The following is a 21,685-nucleotide window of genomic DNA, read 5'->3' as shown; positions in this document are numbered from 1 at the left end:
AGTCAATTGGGAAATAATTCATTTTCTACTGAGGTTAGTTGAATAAGGGAGAGAGAAAATTCCATCTTCTTTTGCCTTGTTCATAGCCTCGAATTGCGCTAATGGGGCTTTTCTTTGATTCGCTTATGTTGATTTGCTTTTGATAATTGAAGCTGGTTCTACCCTGACTTATACTGCAACACAGTATTCTTGTATATCGGTTTAATTGATTCTCAATGTGCAATTAGGGTGATGCATACAACTTGTTAGTGTGCTACATATAGCTTAAATAATGGAAGTGATTTTCCTTTAGAATTTTACAATGCAGGTGCTGCACTATTTGGTTTTTTGCAAGTACTCCCTCTGTCCCGGTCAATTGTTGTCCTTTGGTTTTGGCACAAAGACCAAGGAAAGAGGAGATGACCAATAACTAAATGACAAGTGGAACAAATTGAATGAGTATGATCAAATTACTCATCAAGTTCATTCTTAAAATAGAAAGGACAACAAATGACTGAGACACCCAAAAATGGAAAAGGACAACAAATGACCGGGACAGAGGGAGTATATGTTAACAATTATTTCTGCAGTCCTCAATGTTTGGTTTTGTCTTTGCAGTATTATCTTTAGCTTATCATAGTCATGTGTGTTGATTCTGATCTCATTTTAACAGTTCACTATGTAGTTCATCATTAACTGTATGCGAATTCTGTTTGATTTGAGAATAGTTATAATCAGAGTTTTCCTTTATCGCTTGCCATGGTTTTCATGATGAAACACTTTTGCTGCAGATTGTTGTCAATGGGAATGTCTCGCATGTTGCCTTTCTCAGTTGGCCTTCACTGATAAAGGAATGAAAATGCTTATAGGGTCATTTAATGCTTATGAACATGCCTTATGTGAGGATTTTGTGATGGGAAATATAATAAATTTGGTACTTTTAGTATACATGGTAAAAAAAAAAATTAAGCTTTCTTCTCTCTAATTGTTCAAATCCATAATGGTAGCACTAAACTGCACAATACTTGATGCAGCTCATTACTCATTAGTACAATTTTAATCATCTAATGACGTAGAAATCGAAGTGTTTTAGGGAATAATTTTAGTTTTTCGTGTTCATTAGAGAACTTTTAGAAAGTGTCATGAAGATAAGTGGATTCTGGCTTTTCGGATGGTCCCTAGGACGATCTTTTTGATAGAGAGCAGCTATACGCCCTTAGCTTAGTTTAAGGTACTCAACTCCCTTTAGCTAGCTTTTCTTTTCTTGGTTTCGAAATTAAGATTCTCTACTCTTCATGGTTCTTAAAGCTAATGTGTTTAGTTTATAATTATGATTATATTTGCAGATATTTAAAGTGCTTGGGACACCAATTGCTACCACTTCACTAAGTTATTCCAAGCTTCTTGGTTGTGTATTAAGCATTTATATATGTAATTTCAAGCTGTGTATCACTTGCTAAGGCTGCTGTAAGTCACTAATTCCTTTTCCGGATTGATTCTGAATATTATAGTTTAATATCGTAATGACATGTAAAAGCTGATTTGGTTTCGTTTGACAGGGCTATAAAGACATAAAGAAAAAAAGACATAAAGGAAAGATCACTTCTCACTGGCATAGAAGGTTTTGTCACTGTACACCTTGAGGCTAATCTATACACCAACGTAAGTAGATAAAATTTATTTTCGATCAATTCTGTTGTGACTGTGAACCCTTTCTTTTACAAGTAGTTCAATCTGTTATATTGTAATGACTAACATCCGTTCAAGTAGATTGGACATCGTGGTAAAACCTAATCATGTTCTATTCACAGTTGGAGCATGTTGTTGTTGTTAGCGACCTCTAACCATGTTGTTGTTAACAAAATTGAATTAACATTACAGAGTGATTGTTGTTTTTGGCTTCTGATCTAATGTACAAGATAAAAGGAATCCTACTTGATATTGAAGCTAGTTTACCTTTCTTTCATTGTATTAGTTTTAGTTTTATTCCTAGAAACCTGAATTCTGTGGCTCATCGACTAGCGAAACGAGCTATGAGATTGCAAGAAAGTTTTCTTTTACAGCTGCCAAAAAAAAATAAAAAAATAAAAAGAATTATGTTTAGTTTTGAATTATAAATTTCATTTGTAATTAGCGTACATGATATGTTAGCGGCAATTGGTCGAGTAGTTGTAGTACGATATATCTTGTTCGTAGCTAAACTTGAGTTTCTAGTTTTTACTTAGTCTTGTTACTGAGGCGCCTTAAGAAAACCAAGTTGTTCGAATGAAAATTAACACAAAGTCACGGGTTTGAATAATCGTAAATCTGTGAAAATTGTTAGACCCGTTTTTTATTTACTAAATAAACCCGTGGACATGAGAAAATGAGAGATTTGACTAGTATTAAATCAAAGATAGTCTGTAACTCGTATGATTTAATTGTATCCAACTCTAACAATAACCCGATCTGTATTTTGATCCGACCCGAGACCCGACCCGCCCAAACCATTTGACAGGTGTACCTATTAAGCAAAGTACCGAACCAAAATTCTGTCAGCATTCTCAGTTTCTGACGTCATTCTCCCTACATCAACAACCACACCGTCGACGGCCACCACCCACCACCAAGCCAATCGACGACCACTCCACCGACGACGGCCTATGTCACCCAATTAATTGTAAGTAGTATTGGTAGTATTAAACTGCAATTTCGTTTAATTTTGATTGTTAGGGTTTTGTTTCAATTAATTGTTGGTAGTATTGGTATAATTAAACTGTAATTTGGTTTTGATTCAATTAATTGTACTCCGTAATTTGATTGGTGTTATTGTAGTGTAATTTGATAACGGTGGTCTTTATTAATAGCTAATTGATATAATTTGTATAATTCATTTGACAATTAGTTGGTATAAATGTATAATATGTCGTGTTCGTTCGACATTTAATTTGTTAGGTTATGTGTGTGTATAATTATGGGTTTTAGTGGTGGTAGTATTAGTGCTCAAAGTGATGAGATTGATGGGACTCATTTGTGGAAATTTGTTGGTAAGGGGTTTGAATTATCGGAAGGTGGGGGTTTTGCCTCTTCAAATGTCACTTGCTCGGTATTCATGTCCGTATCTGTGCTACTTAGGTCATTGCCTTGTTTGATGAATGAAACCGCCTTAGCACATCATGAAGTAATTAGAGGATTTAACCACCCCTTTTATGTAGCCTTGACAAGTGCAAATCGAATAACCAAATCTCGGCCATGAGTGAGTTAGTGCGCTATCACCTGCATTTTGGAATTTGGACGACCTGTTGCAAGCCAACAGCTTGCAGTCTTGCACTAACAAAGTATATTTGGCTAATAAATAAGGGGCTACGGGTTTGACCACCTGCCATCTTAATGTGATTGAAGGCTCGGCAAAGCCTTTTTCTTTTGGTTTAATCAAGTAATTAATCATATTAGTGGAGTTGTACTCAAGACATTAATATTTTCACATGTGACTTTAACCGCTAATTATAGGTTGTACGACAGATACTTGCATCATAGTAGTGGTACAACAGATTTTTTGCGATTATCGACCAAGAGCAATGCTTCGGGTCTTCTTCCATCCTTTTCCTCTAACAAACAATTAAAATAATACTCTATATTTTGCTACATCGAAAATCAACTTTGCTGAGAAAAAAGAGCGAGGCCGATTTTCACACAATAATAACCCAAAACCGTAATCGTCTTATGTCACTGCTAAGTCCAACACTAATAACCTTTTCTAAAATTGCAGCAACACTTTACCAGTCAAGATTTGTGCTTCAATTATTCTGCCAACATTTTGCTTCAGTTGTTATTCTTTCCTTCAAACTTTTAAGGTATCATCTTTATGCTCCTAATAACTGCTTAAACCCTAATAGCTTGTCGTAATTTTCTTTATCATTATTTTTTTCCCCTCTTTTGTCATATAATCAGTTGAATGAAACGAAAAAGATCATAAATTTACTGTTTTTCGCCCTTAATAAGATAATCAGACGAGATATTAGCTTTTGTTTTCATTAATTGAAGTGTATTATGGCTCGTATGTGTGTGTTTGCTGTGGATTGTTAGGAGTATGTTGAATGATTTAATTGAAATTTTATCATAAGACATATAATAAATCTTTATGCACGCTAAATTTCCCTTTTCTGCTGTCTCACTTTCTTTCATCTCAAAAATCGATTCTATAACCTTGAATTTGCAGTTACATATTTGTATTGAACTCAGAAAACGTACGAAATGTTTGACGTTGGGTCGATGTTTTTGTCTGTGACATATGTTTTGGAAAAAGGTTTGGTAAATTTGATGCGAAAAATGGGTAGGGTTGGGAATTTAGGGGTTTTAAGGCTTAGGACTAGCCCTAATGCTGAAATAAGAACTTTTGTTTCTTAGCTTTAACTGACATTCGATTGAGTGTAGTTAGAATTTCTCGTTGTATTTCCACACGTCTAAATTTTAATCAATTTTATACCTCAAATCTAGCCCTAATGCATCTAAATCCTTGGACCTCTCCTGGCCGTGTTTATAAATTTAAGCTGCATGTTTGCTGAATGTTCGTTATTATTTTTCTCTGATGTGTCTTAGTTAATTCTATAATACATTACCTTAATTGCCTTGTTTGGGTATAACTTGAGGCGGGAAAGGTAGGGGAGGAGGTTAGATGGAAAGGATAAGGAGAGAAAGGAAAGGGTGAGGTAATGGGGCAGGTGTGTTTGAAATTTGGATACAGTTTCTCTCCAAATATTTCCTATGTTGAGGGATTTTTATTTGCATTGACAAAGGTGAAATGGATTTGTCTATTTCTATTTCCCTCCTACCCCTATTTGTTAACCGAAGGATTTTGTACCATTCCTCTCTCCCCTTCCCTCCAAATCCTTTATCGAAACAAAGCGCAAGTAAACTAAGGTTAAGAGAATTGTGAACTCCCCCTTGAGGTTGATGCTAGGTTGGCTCGCGTCTCTGTAAAGAGTGGTAGAATTCTAAAATAAGTTTTTATGACTTCACTTTCAATCAGTAATTTGTTTATATTGAAATGATTGAAAGTCATATTCAAGTTGCTATTATTTGTGCCAATTCTTACTTTTCATTTTCATCTTGAAGCGCCCTCCTCTGAGTATTCACACCACCACAGCACCAACAGTTTTGGCTGCGCGGTGTCGGTTTATACTCTATCTTCCTCCAGGAAACTGCAACAAATTTTTTTGAGTGGAAGAGAGGCAAACAAGGAGAAACAAAAGCAATTGAACTACACAATCACTCGTTCATCACCGTTCTTGATTTCCCATCACATTCCAAATAAATGGAATGTTCTGAAGAAATTATTAACAACAAAACAATGACTAATCAAATTCATACACTTTCTTGGTCAAGTTCTGGTGAAGGAAGTGATTCGGAGTTCTGTTTTGACGATTTTATTGATGAAGACTTGCTTAGCGAAGCTGGTTCTATACCCAAACTACAATTTAGGTAAATTGTGTTTCAATGCTTCGTAAAAAAACTGTCTGCTTTACTAAATTTCTACAAATGATTTTTCAATTCTCTGTTTTTGAGCAGAAAAACTGATATCAACGCTTGTTGGAATAATGAATTGTGTATGTTTGAGGTTTTACGCCACAAAGGGCGTCAGTTGATCTCAAATGGCATTGTCCGAAACGGCAAGGTTTATCTCTCAATTGAAGAGACTCTGTAGGTTATCTCGGTACTAATTGTGGCCCTGTTTTATTTTATTATGTAATTGTGTTGTAGTTCATGTCATTGGTGTTTCTTATCAATTCCAAACACTTGTTTTGTTTCATCCAATCAACCACATTTTTAATAAATCTTCCTAAAAATTATAGCAAATGGGGTTAATTGAATGAAATAGAGAGAGTATAGGCAAGATTTGTCGAATGTTTCTAGCTTGTTTCTTCCAAAATAAGCGAATATTGCTGCAATTCTCATTCTCTATGTTTTTGGTAATCATGTGTTCCTTGCGTGAACCAGAAAGTGAAGAATACTTAATCGTATAAGACTTACTTTTGATTAAACCAAACTTGACTGATGACTTGTAGGTTGTAGCCTTGTAGAATGTTTTGATTTTCATTTGTCACAATAATGATTTCGTATCTTCCTGACTTCTTCTGGTCTCGCATCAACGTGATTATTTCCTAAAAATTGACCTTGTATTTTTCAATTTATGTATGTTTTAAATTTTTAATGTTACGCTTGTTAATATTGACTAGATTATCCCTTTACATGTATTTCTATAGTGTTATTTTTGTATGTTAGAGATGTTCTAGGATGTTATAAGTTGTGATTTCTTATGCTTAATCATCTATTACTTTTGATCATTATAGTGAGTAATCTGTTGTGTATTAGGTTTTTATCTGAAATCAGGTCGTTGATGGTTGTTGATGAGAAGGACAGAATATTTCTGCTGGAAAACATGTATAAGAAACTCGCGGAGGGCAAGGGAGATTGCAGTTTGGAGTATTTTAAGGTTTATAGGTACTTGAAGTCTCTTGGTTATATTGTGGGAAGACACGGCATTCCATGGAGCTTGAAGACTATTAGGAGTTGCTCAGTACCTTTAGAGGACAATGCGGTGGGGAAAACAGTAGCATCAGCTGTGCTGGATGAGACTTTCCTTGCTGAGTCGTTAAATAATTTACAGATCATAGAAAAGAAACCTTTCTTTGAGGTTTATCTCCCAAATTGCAAGTTCAGGAAAACATCACCAGGAGATCCTGTTTTTACTGTCTCTTTGGCAAGGTAACTCTTTTGCTTGCAATTTAGACTTTCTGACCTGATGTATACTTCGGTAATTTTTGTCCGTGAACCACGCAAGTCTAAATGTTCATTATATTATTATGCTCTGTACAATTTATTTTACGGTGGGAAGTTTCCTTGCTCGAGTATTTCGGATGGTTATGTAATACTTTAATTGATCTGCCCTGGTAGAGACACCAAAATCAACGAATAAGCAGCAAGAAAATCCCTCTGCATCCATACATAGCTACAAAAGAAATGAGTATCTTAAATGTGTTTATCTGCAAAATTTCTCTACGGGCTCATGTAATATGTATGGTCTAATTTTGCCAGAGGAGAGTGACATCGATCTGGCCAAACGAACGGCTCGGCGTAACCCAACCCGTCTCACGGGTAATCATCCCCAAGGTCTGCTAGTAACCCATCCTGAACAGGATTGGGCCTGGGTCAAACGTTCTGGCCCGACCAGCCTGAACCCTCTAAAAAACAAAAAAAATATTAAATAGGCAGTGCGAGTGGCTCAGGGCCAGGCATGAGCCAGCCCAGCTCCTCCCCACCCTTGACACTAGCTGGTTCAGGGCCGGGGGTAGCTTGACCAAGTCTAGTTAGAAATTACTCATGAAATGCTTGTTACCCTGAAATCGGGCTCATGTAATATTGTACCTTTGAACTGAGAATAATTGATATTGAATCCTTTTGCATGGTGAATGTGTTGTAATTGCTTAATTAATGATCATCACGGCCTCCCTAAATAAAACAACATTACCCCAGTGCCTCAATGGCTCCCGTAAATTGCGGGCGGGGTGGGGGGGGTTGTCGGATGTACGCAACCTTACCCTTGTGTTAGCAACACAAAGAGGCTGCTTCCGAAGACCCAAGATGAAATTGCGTCGAGAACTGCATTGACGGCCTCCCTAAATATCTCTCTTTTTTTTCTTTTTTTCATCTAATCTCTTTTTGAAGTTGCAGTTAATTTAAGCGGGTTTGAGGATATGCACCTGAAATTTGTTGTTACATTCTGTTATTCAGGCATCATCCGCCATCAATACATGAGATTGAAAAATTAGGGAGGCAGTGCAACGGAATTCCTGTGAAAATTGCTCATGTAGAGCACGACCGAGTTAGTTTTTTCTCCTTCAAGCATGTGGAGCTTCCTACTTTACCATGATGTATTTGAGCTTTCTTTCATTCTCAGCAAGCTCTACTTGATGCCGTATGTTTCAAGGTATGGCGAGAATAACTATTTCCGTACGCTTCATGAGTTTATTTGTTTGAATTTTGATTCACAATACAACCAGCTCGCAAATGGTGGGTTAAGGAGGACATAGTTGATTCTTACGACGATGTAGGTGCATCATAATTATATAAGCCATTTCAATTTAAAATCTTGAAAGTTTGAGTTTTTTGAGTTTCAAGTTTCCAAATCTGATAAATTTACGATTCACTTTGGTAAGGTTATGTCAGCAAACTGGAAAAAAGGAGTTTCTTTTCCTTCCATTATAAGATGTATAATACTTATTGATAGATGTTTACATTTCCAGATATGTGATTTGTTCATATTTTTTTGGTCTCTGGGTTTATAAAATGATCACTAAACCGTTACTTGAGCCTCTTGCACTCATAGGTGGTTGGAGAGCTCTTGTTCGTTTTCATCTTTGCGATTAATGCCTCAGTCCATTATCCTAAACGTTTTTGTTTGTGCTTATTTCTGGATTCAATCATTTTCCCCTTGCATCTTTTGGTTTGGGGGTTTCAAAGTAGCGTGTTTCTGTTCCTTCAAGATCTGTCGTAAATAAGTTCTTGTGATAAACGCTACTGCAATAGGTACGTTTTATTTTAATGGTGAATAGCTTTTAAGGTTTAAATGCGAGATTTTAACTTGACATTTCAAAAATCCCAACTTTTAGTAGATTTAACATATCCTATTTTACTGCACATGTGTAAGGAGTCTCTTTTGGGTTCCAACTTCTGAAGGCAAGTGTGTGTAGACATTTGTTATTTTTGTTTCTTTTGTGCAGAGGAGTCCAAATTTTATCTGTGACTGCTTGTTTTAGAGGTGAAAGTATTTGTTGCTCACAACCTTTGGGCCTCTGCCAAATTTTGTTAAGAGTGAAAAGTAGGGTAATGTTCATGTGTGAATTACAATTCAAACCCACACTATATTACCTGCCTAATGTGTGTATATTGTCATTATAAAAGGAATGGATTCCGTGTTTCTCTATTTGGCCCGCATTTGCGTAACATTGCTTATTTAACACTCCCCGTTTCAGTTCTGTCGTTGAAGAATCTCAAACTTTACTGAACTTTGTAATTTTTGTATGTCCTCTCTGATCTCTAATGTTATCTTTCGGCAACAATCTGCTAGAGTATGGATAAAATGGAAGGGCAAGGGTTTTTTCTTTTCTTATTTTTCTTTTATTAAAAACATTTTTAATAAGACTTGTCAAATTAGGTATTGGCCAATTACGTAAAAGGCTACGATTAACCTCTAGATTTGAAATCCCTTCTTATATACCAGGTATTGGCCAATACTTTACAGGAAATGGATTATCAAACATGATGTCCTGCCAAACCAGTGTACTACACAGAACATTCCGGTAATGCATGACATATGTATCGTCCTAACAATGATTGAGATGGTAGGAGTCGCCCGTACCTTGGACATTTGTGAGAAAGTTGTGCAGTTGGAGCAATAGATTGATTCCAAACATGATATTGACGCGTCTTTTATGATATTTGTTTTCGTTCTTTGCAGTTTACATTTAGCTAGTTTATTAAAGATATCATGGACCAATTTCATGTATGAAATGTCATTTTTGTGTTGTATTTCTTTTGTTTCTTTCTATCGAATTATGCCAGCGGGGCTTGGCTCTTTCGGCCAATAATGGAGTGTTTCTTTCACTTTGTATGGTACTATTGCTGATGGTTTATCTTACTTGGAACCACAATTGCCATTCCCTTTGTTGTGAAAAGAGTGTTTCACTCTTTTTAGTTCTCGTCCAACTTTAGGATGCTCTTCGAATACGATTGTTGATCTTTTTCTCTTCTAACTTTAAACGGATAACTCTGTTTTAAGGGAGACTCACTGAGTTACTGTTAATATACAGTCTCACGAATTTTGAAAAATGGTACTGATACAAAAACAGACAACATGCTCGCCTAGTTGCGGTGGTTTGAGGGTCATATTTACTTTCTCCGATTGTCTGATCCATGGACATTCCTCATACGAAATATTAAGGTAACAAACCCGAAGATTTTGTTAAAAACATAGCGAATTGAATTAGCTAGAAACCCTTTTAATTTAAGTTCGGAATAATGAATTTATGAAGTAATTTGCTTTTACAAGGGAATCGAAAGACGAAGAAAAGAATAAGATGCATTTACCCAGCTAAGCAGAATCGATATCTAATTTCAGTAACATAACAATGACGTTACTAATATTCGAATATTGGTTAAGGATTCCATCATCTTTCCGAAAAGTATTCAGTGACTCATGTACTAATTAGTATAACTATGAAGTATCTTAGAACACATCAAACAAAAAAAAAAACAAAAAAAAGAACACATCAAACATCTTTATCGATTAAGTTACCTTGAGTAATATTCGAGTATTTATAATGGATACTTTAGTCGGGATAAAAAGTGACAAAATGCCATATCGAGACATAGTTACATTGAAAATGCAATGTACACATCACAAAGCCTAAAATCGCGTAGATTCTGATCGTAGCTTGCTAATTCTGGACTAGTTTTGTAGATATAACATTTGACATGCAACTTGTTTGTTCCTTGTATAAATTGGCACATCTGACTCATCGTCTCTCTTAAAACAGATATATAGTTATGATTAAAATGAGTTAAAATAATACTCCGTATCTTACTTGTATGTATGTATGTATAAGACAAATATTTTGTTAATTCTTAGACATTTTACCTTTGTATCCTTTAACATATTTGACCTGTTTTAAACTTATGACGGATAATTTCATCTTAAATACGATTTTGTGCTCATTGTCTGGAATCAATTTATAAGTCATCAAGTGGAATACTAATGGAGTAATTTCCAGGATTCTATTATGTGTTTGGGCAACTTGTTCTCTATGACAAATGCCATGTAAGAAAAAGCCACAAGATAAAGATTCATGTGCCCATACAATTTAATTAAAGTACTGAGTACGATAATATAAATTGCAAATAAAAAGTTAATAATGATAATAGTAATAATTAGATTTATCGAATTTTAATATTATAGGACATATTTACAGTGGGAGACCTTAGCTATGGGATTGGGCCAAACCCCCTTAACGTAATTTTATTTTATATACATTTCAGTGAATTAATAATTGATCACTTTGTATGTTTTTGTGGGATACTTAATGAGCGGAAATTGAGTTAAACAAGAGATTTAAAATTTGAACATGGAAACTAGATGAAATGCTATTTCATGTGAATTAGTTTACGATCAATTATTGTAAAGGTATTCGGTATTCACTATAATCGTATATGCACGTTTATGGTACCGTACGTACCATACAAGTTTTAAAAAGATAGATCACATATTCAACTTGCTTTTGATTCTTGTGTTGCAATCACAATATCTATCACATCCGTGCATGGCTTCTATGGTACGGTACCATAACGTGCATGGTCATTGGTCAACATGCATTTTTAAGTCGGTAACTAACCCGTTTCTGGTAGTGATGAGTAGCCAATCATCAATATCTATATATCTTTTATATATATAAAAGAGAGTTTTTTCGAGCGATCTGAGAGCGTCCACATCATCAAAAATAAATTTAGGAAAGTATAATTTTTGATGTAAAAAATAAAGTGGAGAATCTTTTAATTATTATAATATGTATATTTCCTAAATTATATTCATGTGATATTTCCAATTTTTATATCAAACTTTTACGTTTCATTTGTCAAAAAAATATCGTTAAAAAAATTATGAAAATAATATAATTAGCTTTGTGGTAAAAAATGCTATCATTAGAGTATAAATTTCATATTATTTGGACATATTAAAGATGGTGTAGTTCTTAATATATAAAATTGTGTACTTTTTAGTATGTTTTGTCCCACATTGGAAAATAAGTAGGTGTGGTGAACATACTACATAAAAAATAGTAGAATTGTCCCACATCGAAAGATTAGTATAAGGTGGATGATTCTATAATTATAAATAGGAGGCATACTTGGAACTTATACATCAACCCAAAACCTTTTGAGTCTCTTAAGTATTGTCTTGGAGAGCTCTTAAAAGTTTATATCATTATATTTTCTACCTATAGATTTTATATGTCCCGCATTGAAAAATAATGTAGGTGTCGTAAATATACTATGTTTAAATAATATAATTAGAATTGTGTTAAAAAAATTCTATCATTAGAGTATAGGTTCATATCATTTGCACATATTTTAATTATGATAAAGAAAAATAAAAAACAAACGTATGAATATTAATAGATAATATAATATTTTCTTATTATTAAATCGGGCTGGATGTCGAATTAGGTTCAAAAAATATGTTGTACTTTTAAATATGTTATTCGTCTCACATTGAAAAATAATGTAGATGTGATAAATATACACTACGTATAAATAGTTGAATTGTCCCACATCATAAGATTATCATAAGGTGGAGTGATCCCATGATTATAAATAAGATTTATCCTTGGAACTTAGGTATCACCCCAAATATATTGTATCTCTCAAAGTATACTTATTATATAAGTGTTCCGGGTGTGATTCCGGAGCAGGATTTGTTACCACGTAAGCTTGTAGAATGATGACTTTGCTTGACTCTTCCTTTCGGCCTCTCCTGAAACAATGAATAAACTGAGGGCTCGGCTTGGCACCGAGCGAACTCACTCCGACGCTCAAGTCAGTAAACTTAAAAGGGATTAAGTTGTGTGTTACTTGGCACAAAGTATATTGTAGAGAGATAAGGGAGTTTATACCAGATTAGTGTGTTTAATTGATTATTTTCGGATCCTTTCCTCAATGAGGGTTGAGGAGTATTTATAGACTTTCACCTTTTGTCACGTAGTGGCCAAGTGGCAGAGCAGGTGGAAAGACTGTTCTACCCTCGGCCGAGAGACCCATGGCAGGCCGGCGGGCCCTGTTGACTCCATGCCGAGGGGTCTTGGATATGAGTACGCGGATGTGTATCCCGGCTGACTAGTAGCCTAGCCGAGACCAGTGAAGCCGACCGGGTTGCGTCGGTTAAAGTTTGTCCAAGGTGTTGACTTCTTTGTGGATATCTTTGACCTTGCTCAATATGTTGACTCGGTCAGCGGGTGTAGAATATGCCCCATCAATTTGCCCCCAGCGTAGTCTATGCCGTGGTATGGACCTTCGATGAGTGTTGAGCGTATTCTGCGCAAGTTGAAATTTCTTCCCCAGCTTATTCTTCCTCGGCTTGGTTCTGCGCAGGTGGTGGTCGTTGTTGATGTCGAAGAGGAGGTCACCGTTGCAGAGGAATCTCCTCTTTTACGTAAGAGAAAAGAGACCGTCTCTGCCGCCGTCGCCACTGCCTCGCTACCGAGGTAGGCAAAGAAATGGGTCCTCCAACCAAGAAGGCCAAGTGCAGTACGAGATCTAACCCGTGGCTCGATTTAGTTGGTTCATTAGGCGTTCGATGACAGGCTCTTTGGCATGTCAATGAATGTTGACATGGATGCTTTGTCCGAATTTTTTTGTAGATCAACCGCCGCCGTCTACCGGTCCCTCTGAATGGCGATTAGAGAAGCGGCCTGTGCAGACGGGTGATAAGAATGCCGCCGTCGTCTCCTCCTCCCCGAAGCCTTCCCCGCCCTTGATTAGAAAGATCTTTGGCGAAGTGGCCGACGTGGGCGGTGCTCACATTATGGAGCAAGAAAAGGTCATGGCTGAAGCTGCCCCTGTGCTTGAACGGCTTAGGCTCGAGCTTGCCGCCTCTAAGAAGGAGGCCGAAGAGTCGGCGAAGGACTTCTAGGCTGCTAAGAAAGGCCTCCTTGCTGAGCGAAAGCTTAGGGAGGAAGCTGACAAGGCGGTCCTAGCCGAGAGGGCCAAGGTTGAGGCTGCGGAGGCTGACGCCGCTAAGGCTGCGGGAGGAGCGGGACAAGCTTCAGTCGCTTTCGACTTTCTTTGTTGAGAAGAGGGAAGAATGGAAGTCTCTGTATTTGGCTCAGTCGAAGGCGCACAGGAATACAAGGGCTACCCTCGCCCAGAGGGAGATGGACATTGAGACGCTCCAAACTGACGTCATTCCTAACATGTGCGCCCAATACCGGGACCAGGCCGAAGAAGCTACCAGGGAAGTAATCAGAGAGCTCTTTCCTGACGGCTCCTTCCCGTGGCAAAAATTTGACCAGCTGCTTGATGATTAGGCGGCTGCTGCGGAGGAAAAGGCTTCGGAGGAGGTAGAGGCGAAGAAAGCCGCCGAGGAGGTGCGAAGAAGGCGGCCCATCTTTGAAAAGGTGAAGGCGGCCGGGGAGGAAGGCGATAGGGCAAAGGCGGTTGAAGCCGCCAAGTCGGCTCGGGTCGCCCATCGATGGTGATGTTCTTCTGCTGCCGATGGCGAGCGTAAAGCTTGAGCATAGGGAGACGGACGGTCGTCACCGGATTCACCCGACCTTTAGACGATTTCATTTGTTCGGGGCCAACTATTGAGCCTTTCCTCCCTGCCATCTTTTTTGGCGCTTTCACTTCTCATGTCTGTAACCTTTTGCTGTACCTTTCCCTTTTTTTTGTTGAACTTTGGTAGGTAGTGTTTAGGCTATCCTTATAGGGACGGCCGTCGACTTCTTTCTTGTATTACCTGTGAACATTTTTAATAAGAGTTTGTTTATTTTGCCTACGGCTTGACCGAGGTCTTTATCTCATTTTTATCTGAGTTGTCTTCTTTCGTTATTAGTTAAGCGCTCTTTTTTTTGTTTTTACCTTCGGCTTGGCCGAGGCAGTTAGAATGCGTATCTCAACTGTACTTAACGTTTTTAAACATGTTGGCATGTCGGTCGCTTCCTCTTTCCCTCTCGGTCTGGCCGAGGCGTCAGATTTGCGCTTCCCAACCGCCGTTGTGAACATGTTAGCGTATCGGTCGTTGTGTCCCCGTCACTCTCGGTCTGGCCGAGGCAATCGGGGTTACGGCGCGACAGCGTTCGTATCTGTAGACGTGTTGATCGCTTCCTCTTTCACTCTCGGTCTGGCCAAGGCGTCCGATTTGCGTTTCTCAACCGTACTTATACGTTCCTAAGCATGTTGGTCGTTGTGGCGAGTAACAACTGCTGTGGGCAAGTCGCGTTTCCCTCGTCACTCCCGGCTTTGGCCGAGGCAACCGAGTTTACGTTTTGACTGCTTTCCGTATCTATAGACATATTGATCGCTTCCTCTGCCACCCCCGGATTGGCTGGGGCAGTCAGATTTACGTCTCAATAGTGCTTATACGCTTTTGTACTTCGGGAGTGACTGCCTGGCTTTGGCCGCGGCGTCTACTTTGGTAGGACTATGGAGGGGGATTCTTCATTTTGATGGAAAACTTGGAACACTTTTCATTAGATATAATCATGCGTTGGGGTGCCCACAACGGTCTCGGACACCTCTGCCGCTATATGAAGTATTTTCTAAGGTTGTCGGTGTTCCAGTGGCTCATTAGAGGCACATCCTCCATGTCTGTCAGCCGGTATGTACCCGGCCTCATTTCTTCAACCATTTTGTAGGGTCCTTCCCAGTTGGCCGTCATCTTGCCATGGATGTTTCCTTTGTTAGTGGCGGCCGACTTTCTTAGGACTAGATCTCCTACTCTTAAAGCCCTTTTGTGGACCCTTCGGTTGTAGGCTCTTCTCACTCTGTTTTGGTAAACGGCTAAGTTGAGCCGTGCCGTGTCTCGACTTTCTTCGACCAGGTCTAGGGAGGCTCTCAGGCCTTTCTCATTTTCGACTGGGTTAAAGGTTTGCGTTCTGAATGTTGGCACCGATGCTTCAATTGGTAGAACGGCTTCAGACCCATAGACAAGGTGGAATGAACTGTATCTCGTTGCTTCTTTCTCCGTGGTTCTAAGGGACCACAGGACACCGGGTAGTTCATCAGCCCACCTTCCCTTTAGATCTTCAACCTTCTTTTTCAGCCCGTTTAGGATTGTTTTATTATTTGCCTCACTTTGCCCGTTGCTCTGAGGGTGGCAGACGGAGGAGTATGCAAACTTGATACGGAGTTCTTCTAGCCAGTTCATCACCGTGTCACTCCAAAACTCTCGGACGTGGTCAAATACCATGACTTGGGGTAACCCAAAACGAGTTAGGACGTTTTCCCAAATCACCTTTCTTACGGCCGCCGTGGTCTTGGCAGGTACTGCGACAGCTTCGACCCATTTGGTAAAGTAATCAACGGCGACGATCAGGTACTTCCTTCCTCCGGAGGCCGTCGGAAATGGCCCTAATAAATCCATCCCCCACTGTGCAAATGGTAGGGGGCTAAGTACTGGCTGCAAGTCTCGGGAAGGTGCATGTATCACCGAAGCATGCATCTGACAATTCTTGCACTTCTTGGTCTTAGTTCTGGAATCTTCAAGCATGGTAGGCCAGAAGTAGCCGGCTCGGAGAGCTTTGTGGGCTAGCGTTCTTGCCCCCATGTGATGTCCACAGATGCCTTCGTGAATCTCTGTCAAGTATGAGTTCCGCGTCGGCTGGGCCGACACATTTCAAAAGTGGTCTTATCACAGACCTTCTGTATAATTCTCCTTCGAACACCAAGTATCTTGCGGCGATCCTCTTTATCTTCTCAGAGAGACTGCGGTCCTCCGGTAACTCTTTTGTTAGTTTGTATTTCATTATCGGAGTCATCCACGTCGTCTCGGCTTCTATGTCGCCCACCATGCCGATGGTCTCAGTGATGCTTTTAGCATTCGATATCCACCAAAGCACGGTTGGTGACATTCTTGATGGTTGAAGCGCGCGATTTTGAAAGAGTGTCGGCTCGGTTGTTCTCGGACACTGGGATGCATTGGATTTGGAAAGATTTTAATTTTGCGGTGTCAGCTTTTACTCTTTCCAGGTATCTTACCATCCCATCGTCTCGAGCCTCATACTCTCCTCTGATTTGGTTAGTCACCAATAGTGAGTCTGTCTTCAACACAATGTGTTCCGCCACGGCAGCTCTAGCTAGCTCGACTCCAGTTATCACCGCCTCGTATTCGGATTCGTTGTTTGAGGCCGAAAAGGTAAATTTCAAGGCATACTCAAACTCGCCCTCGTTTGGGCTGATGATAAGGATCTTGGCTCTGAGTTTTGCCGTAGAGGACCCGTCGGTATATACTTCCCATACGGGTGGGATTCTTCTTGGTATGTGCACTCGGCCAGCAAGTCTGCAAGTGCCTGCCCCTTTATCGAGGGCCTCGGCCTGTATTGAATGCCGAAGCCGGATAGCTCTACTACACATTTGATGAGCCTGCCGGATTGTTCAAATTTTTCCAATGTTTTCTCCAATGGTTAGTCGTTTAAGACCGTCACAGGATGCGCGTCGAAGTAAGGTTTCAGTTTCCTTGCGGCAACGACGACAGCAAAGGCTGCTTTTTCAATCAGTGGGTAATTTCTCTCGGCGGGTAGCAGTGTATGGTCGACAAAGTAGATTGGGTGTTCTTGCTTGTCTTCTTCTCTCGATGATTACGGCGATCGACCGTGGCCGAGGTAAGCGCTATGTATAGATATAGCGTCTCCCCAAAGATCGGCACGGACGGGGTCGGGAGAGTTTGAAGATGAGCTTTCGGTTGCCGAAAGTTGTGCTCTGTTCCTCCCCCACTGAAGTCTTTATTCCCCTTCAACACTTTGAAGAATGGGGTGCTTTTGTCGGCTGACCGAGAGATGAAACGGGCGAGAGCCGCCATCCTCCCGGTCAACATCATAACCTCTTTTCGATTCCTCGGCTCCGGTAGGTCCAGTATTGCTTGGACTTTCTCTGGATTGGCATCAATTCCCCTGGCGCTGACAAGTACGCCGAGGAACTTACATGCCCGGACACCGAAGTTGCATTTCATTGGGTTAAGTTTCATCTTGTATTTCCTTAGTGAACAAAATGTTTCGCTCAAGTCGGCCAAGTGCTCGCTGTCAGACTTGCTTTTTACAATAGCATCGTCGACGTAAGCCTCGATGTTTCGCCCTTTTTGATCTTGAAACACTTTGTCCACCAGCCTAGTGTAAGTTGCGCCAGCGTTTTTCAAACCGAACGACATCATTTTATACATGTATGTGCCGTGTATGTTGATGAATGCGCACTTAGCCATGTCTTCTTCGGCCATGAATACCTGATGGTATCCTGAGAAGGCGTCTAGCAGGCTCAGCATAGTGTAGCCTGCCGTTGCGTCAATTAAACTATCTATTCGAGGCAAGGGATAGCAATCTTTAGGGCACGCTTTTATTAAGATTTGTAAAATCAACACACATCCTCCACCCCCCTGATGACTTCTTCACCATTACAACATTTGCTAGCCACTCAGGGTAAGTACAAGGCATGATAAAGCCCGCCTCTAATAGTTTATCTACCTCGGCCTTGATGGCGTCATCCTTTTCGGCCGAGGAGTTCCTCATCTTACGCTTGACGGGCGGCGTTGGAGAGTACGTTCGGCTTGTGAACGATCACCTCTCCGCTCACGCTGGCATCTCGGCGGCGAGTACGCGAAGACGTCTTTGTTCTTCCTCGGCCAGGTCAGGAGGTCGGCTCGAACTTTGGCTCTAGGCCGACACCGACAGCGATTACGGTGCGTCTGGGTCAATCTCCACTTGCTCGGTCTCGGCTCCCTCGACCATGCGCGTTGTTGGTGCTCATCGGATCACCCTCCTGTCGTAAGGATGGGTTCTTCCCCTTCTCTGATTTCTTCGCCACTTTGAGGGATTGCATGGTACACCCTCTGGCAGATATTTGGACATTGATAATTTCGTCTCTCTCGTCCTTTGAGACGAGCTTTTGTGCCTCCTCCCGGTCCGAGACATACATCAGTATCAGGGCTCGGATGGACATTACAGCATCGGCCTCGCTCAAAGTAACCCGGCCTATCAGAACATTGTAGGCGGACGAACCATCAATGATCACGAACTCAGATAAAACGTTCTTGGCCGCATCCGTCTCGCCGAACATCACCGGCAACCTGATTGACCCCAGGGGTACCAGGCCGACCCCAGAGAAGCTGTACAGTGGGTTGGTGCAGGGACTCAGGTCCTCAATCTTCAGACCGAGGTTGAGGAAGCATTCCCTGAACATGATGTTTGTGTAGGCGCCTGTATCAATTAGGCACCTCTTAACCAAGTGGTTGGATATGTCCAGGTGGACTACCAGCGGGTCGCTGTGCGGGGCTACGACTCCTTCGTAGTCTTTCTTTCCGATGGTTATATCGGGGACGGTGGAAGCGGGGATTGCTGTGGTGGACACAAAGTTGATGGCTTGGTAAAGCTCATTTAGGTGCCGTTTGTGCCCATTAGCCGATCCTCCGTTCTCGTTTCCTCCGATAACCACCTGGATCACTCCCATCCTCCGGAATACGATTTCTGTTCGCCCCGTCGGAGCTCGTTTCGGGGCCCCAGCTACGTACTTGCCGAGGGCCCCTTCCGGATCGGCTCCTCGATGGCGTTCTTGGATGCCGACGATCGTCGGTCTTATATGGCTGGCCGTGGTAATCGCAAAATTGGTTTGCGTCGCCCTCCGCCCTCGTCTTGGGGGGTCTTGCCCACTTCTGCCCTTCATTCTTGCTCAGGGCATAGACCTCGGCCGGTGATTTGACCAGGGGGGTGAGACCGTGATACCTCTTCTGGGTGTATGGTCCCGAACTCCACCCGGCGCCCGCCGAGCTCTGTTTCTTGTTAGATCTTTCAGGCCGTGACCTATTCATGTCACGGCGACCTTCATCAGTAATCTCCCGCGGCTCCTCCTTTCCGGTGCCCGACTTCACCGTGGCCTACCCGGGTCTTGTGGTAATCCTCCACCTTTACGGCTTGGTCCGCCATCTTTTGGCGGAGTCCGGGTTGAGGACCTCGCACTTGATCGGCTCATTTTGAGCTCGCCTTTTGGGAGGCCTTTCATCGGTGCGAAGGCGCCGGTTCGGTGTTCGACTCACGGATCTGCAGAGCTTTGCGTCGAACCTCTTCACATAGCTTCGTAGAGACTCGTCCTCCCCCTGTCGGATAGTGAGAAGATCCGAGGTCTCCACGGCCCTTCTCCTGTTGCAGGCGTACTGGGCTATGAAGTTATCCCTTAGGTCGGCGTAGCAGTATACCGAACAATTAGGCAGCCCCTTGTACCAACTCTGGGTCATCCCATGCAGGGTTGTTGGGAAGACTCGGCACCATACCTCATCAGGTTGTTCCCATACCGACATGTAAGACTCGAAAGCCTCGGCGTAGTCGGTAGGGTCACTGTCCCCTTTGTATGATAGGGACGGCGGCTTGATTTGGTCGGCACGGAGACTCGAGGACATAGGCACCGAGGGGTGTCGACCATGTGTCGAATGACACGCGGCGATCGGCTCCTCGCAACCCTTGTCCGGCTTCTCTCCCCGTGGCGGGAAGGGCTTCTTGTTGTCTGACTTTGGAGAGTCGGACTTCTTTCTTCATTTCTTCGGGGGTAGCCTCGTTGTTGCCGCGGCGACGCTGTCCTCCCGCGAGGTGGAGAAGGACTTTGGTCTGCCACTGACACCACGGGCACCGCCGGCGTCCTTGCATACTCAGCTCCTTGTATTGCTCCGGTCAAGTTGATCGGAGTCACTTTATGGGCCCTGGTCACCTGCGGGTGTGCTGCCGTCACCGTCGTTGCGGCGGGGGTGATCGGCGTATTACCCATCAGGTCCAGGAACAGTTTCAGTTTGGCTGCATCGACCACATGTCCCATGACAGTGACTTGGCCGGTGGGCAGCGGTGTTTCTGGTAGTATGGGCATCCCGTACGCCGGTTGAATGACTCGGCGGTGGGGGGCGCCCAATCTCGAAAGTATAGATGTGTCATCCTGATAGAATGCAGTTTCGTCGGTCACAATTACTTCTTGTTGCTTTGACATCTTCTTAGCTTGTTGGGTGGGTTTTATTTTGTGTTTTTTTTGTAAGGGATTTGACTAGCTTTTAGTATTGATTCCCCACAGACGGCGCCAATTGTTCCGGGTGTGATTCCGGAGCAGGATTTGTTACCACGTAAGCTTGTAGAATGATGACTTTGCTTGACTCTTCCTTTCGGCCTCTCCTGAAACAATGAACAAACTGAGGGCTCGGCTTGGCACCGAGCGAACTCACTCCGACGCTCAAGTCAGTAAACTTAAAAGGGATTAAGTTGTGTGTTACTTGGCACAAAGTATATTGTAGAGAGATAAGGGAGTTTATACCAGCTTAGTGTGTTTAATTGATTATTTTCGGATCCTTTCCTCAATGAGGGTTGAGGAGTATTTATAGACTTTCACCTTTTGTCACGTAGTGGCCAAGTGGCAGAGCAGGTGGAAAGACTATTCTACCCTCGGCCGAGGGACCCATGGCAGGCCGGCGGGCCCTGTTGACTCCATGCCGAGGGGTCTTGGATGTGAGTACGCGGATGTGTATCCCGGCTGGCTAGTTGCCTAGCCGAGACCCAAGTGACAGGCCGACTGGCTGCGTCGGTTAGGTTGTCCAAGGTGTTGACTTGCTGTGGATATCTTTGACCTTGATCAATATGTTGACTCGGTCAGCGGGTGCAGAATATGCCCCATCAATAAGAGACTTTAAACATAATCTTGAATTAAATGTTAAATTTTTAAAGTTGTAACATTTTTTTAGGTGTGAGAAAGATCGATAAAATGGTCAATATTATAACATATTTTAATTATGAAAATAAAATAAAAAACAAACATATGAATATTAATAGATAATATAGTATTTGCTTTTTACTAAATCGGGTTGGATGTCGAATTAGGTTCAAAAAATATGGTGTACTTTTAAATATGTTATTCGTCTCACATTGAAAATTAATGTAGATGTGAT

General features: G+C 41.5%; 1 protein-coding gene across 1 annotated transcript; it reads left to right on the top strand.

The window, feature by feature from the left end:
* Positions 1-1,632: 1,632 nt before the first annotated feature.
* On the top strand, positions 1,633-9,682 carry LOC141602039 (uncharacterized). The gene is made up of 7 exons (XM_074422350.1): positions 1,633-1,641; positions 3,728-3,812; positions 5,344-5,439; positions 5,527-5,658; positions 6,331-6,723; positions 7,750-7,945; positions 9,239-9,682. Exons 4-6 carry the CDS (start codon positions 5,567-5,569, stop codon positions 7,886-7,888), a joined length of 624 nt encoding a protein of 207 aa, XP_074278451.1. The 5' UTR covers positions 1,633-1,641; positions 3,728-3,812; positions 5,344-5,439; positions 5,527-5,566; the 3' UTR covers positions 7,889-7,945; positions 9,239-9,682.
* Positions 9,683-21,685: the final 12,003 nt, after the last annotated feature.

The sequence above is a fragment of the Silene latifolia genome, chromosome 1 (genome assembly GCF_048544455.1).
Source record: "Silene latifolia isolate original U9 population chromosome 1, ASM4854445v1, whole genome shotgun sequence".
NCBI classification, from domain to species: Eukaryota; Viridiplantae; Streptophyta; class Magnoliopsida; order Caryophyllales; family Caryophyllaceae; genus Silene; species Silene latifolia.
The sequence above is the reverse complement of the archived record's forward strand: the minus strand, read 5'-3'. Positions and strand labels throughout refer to the sequence as shown.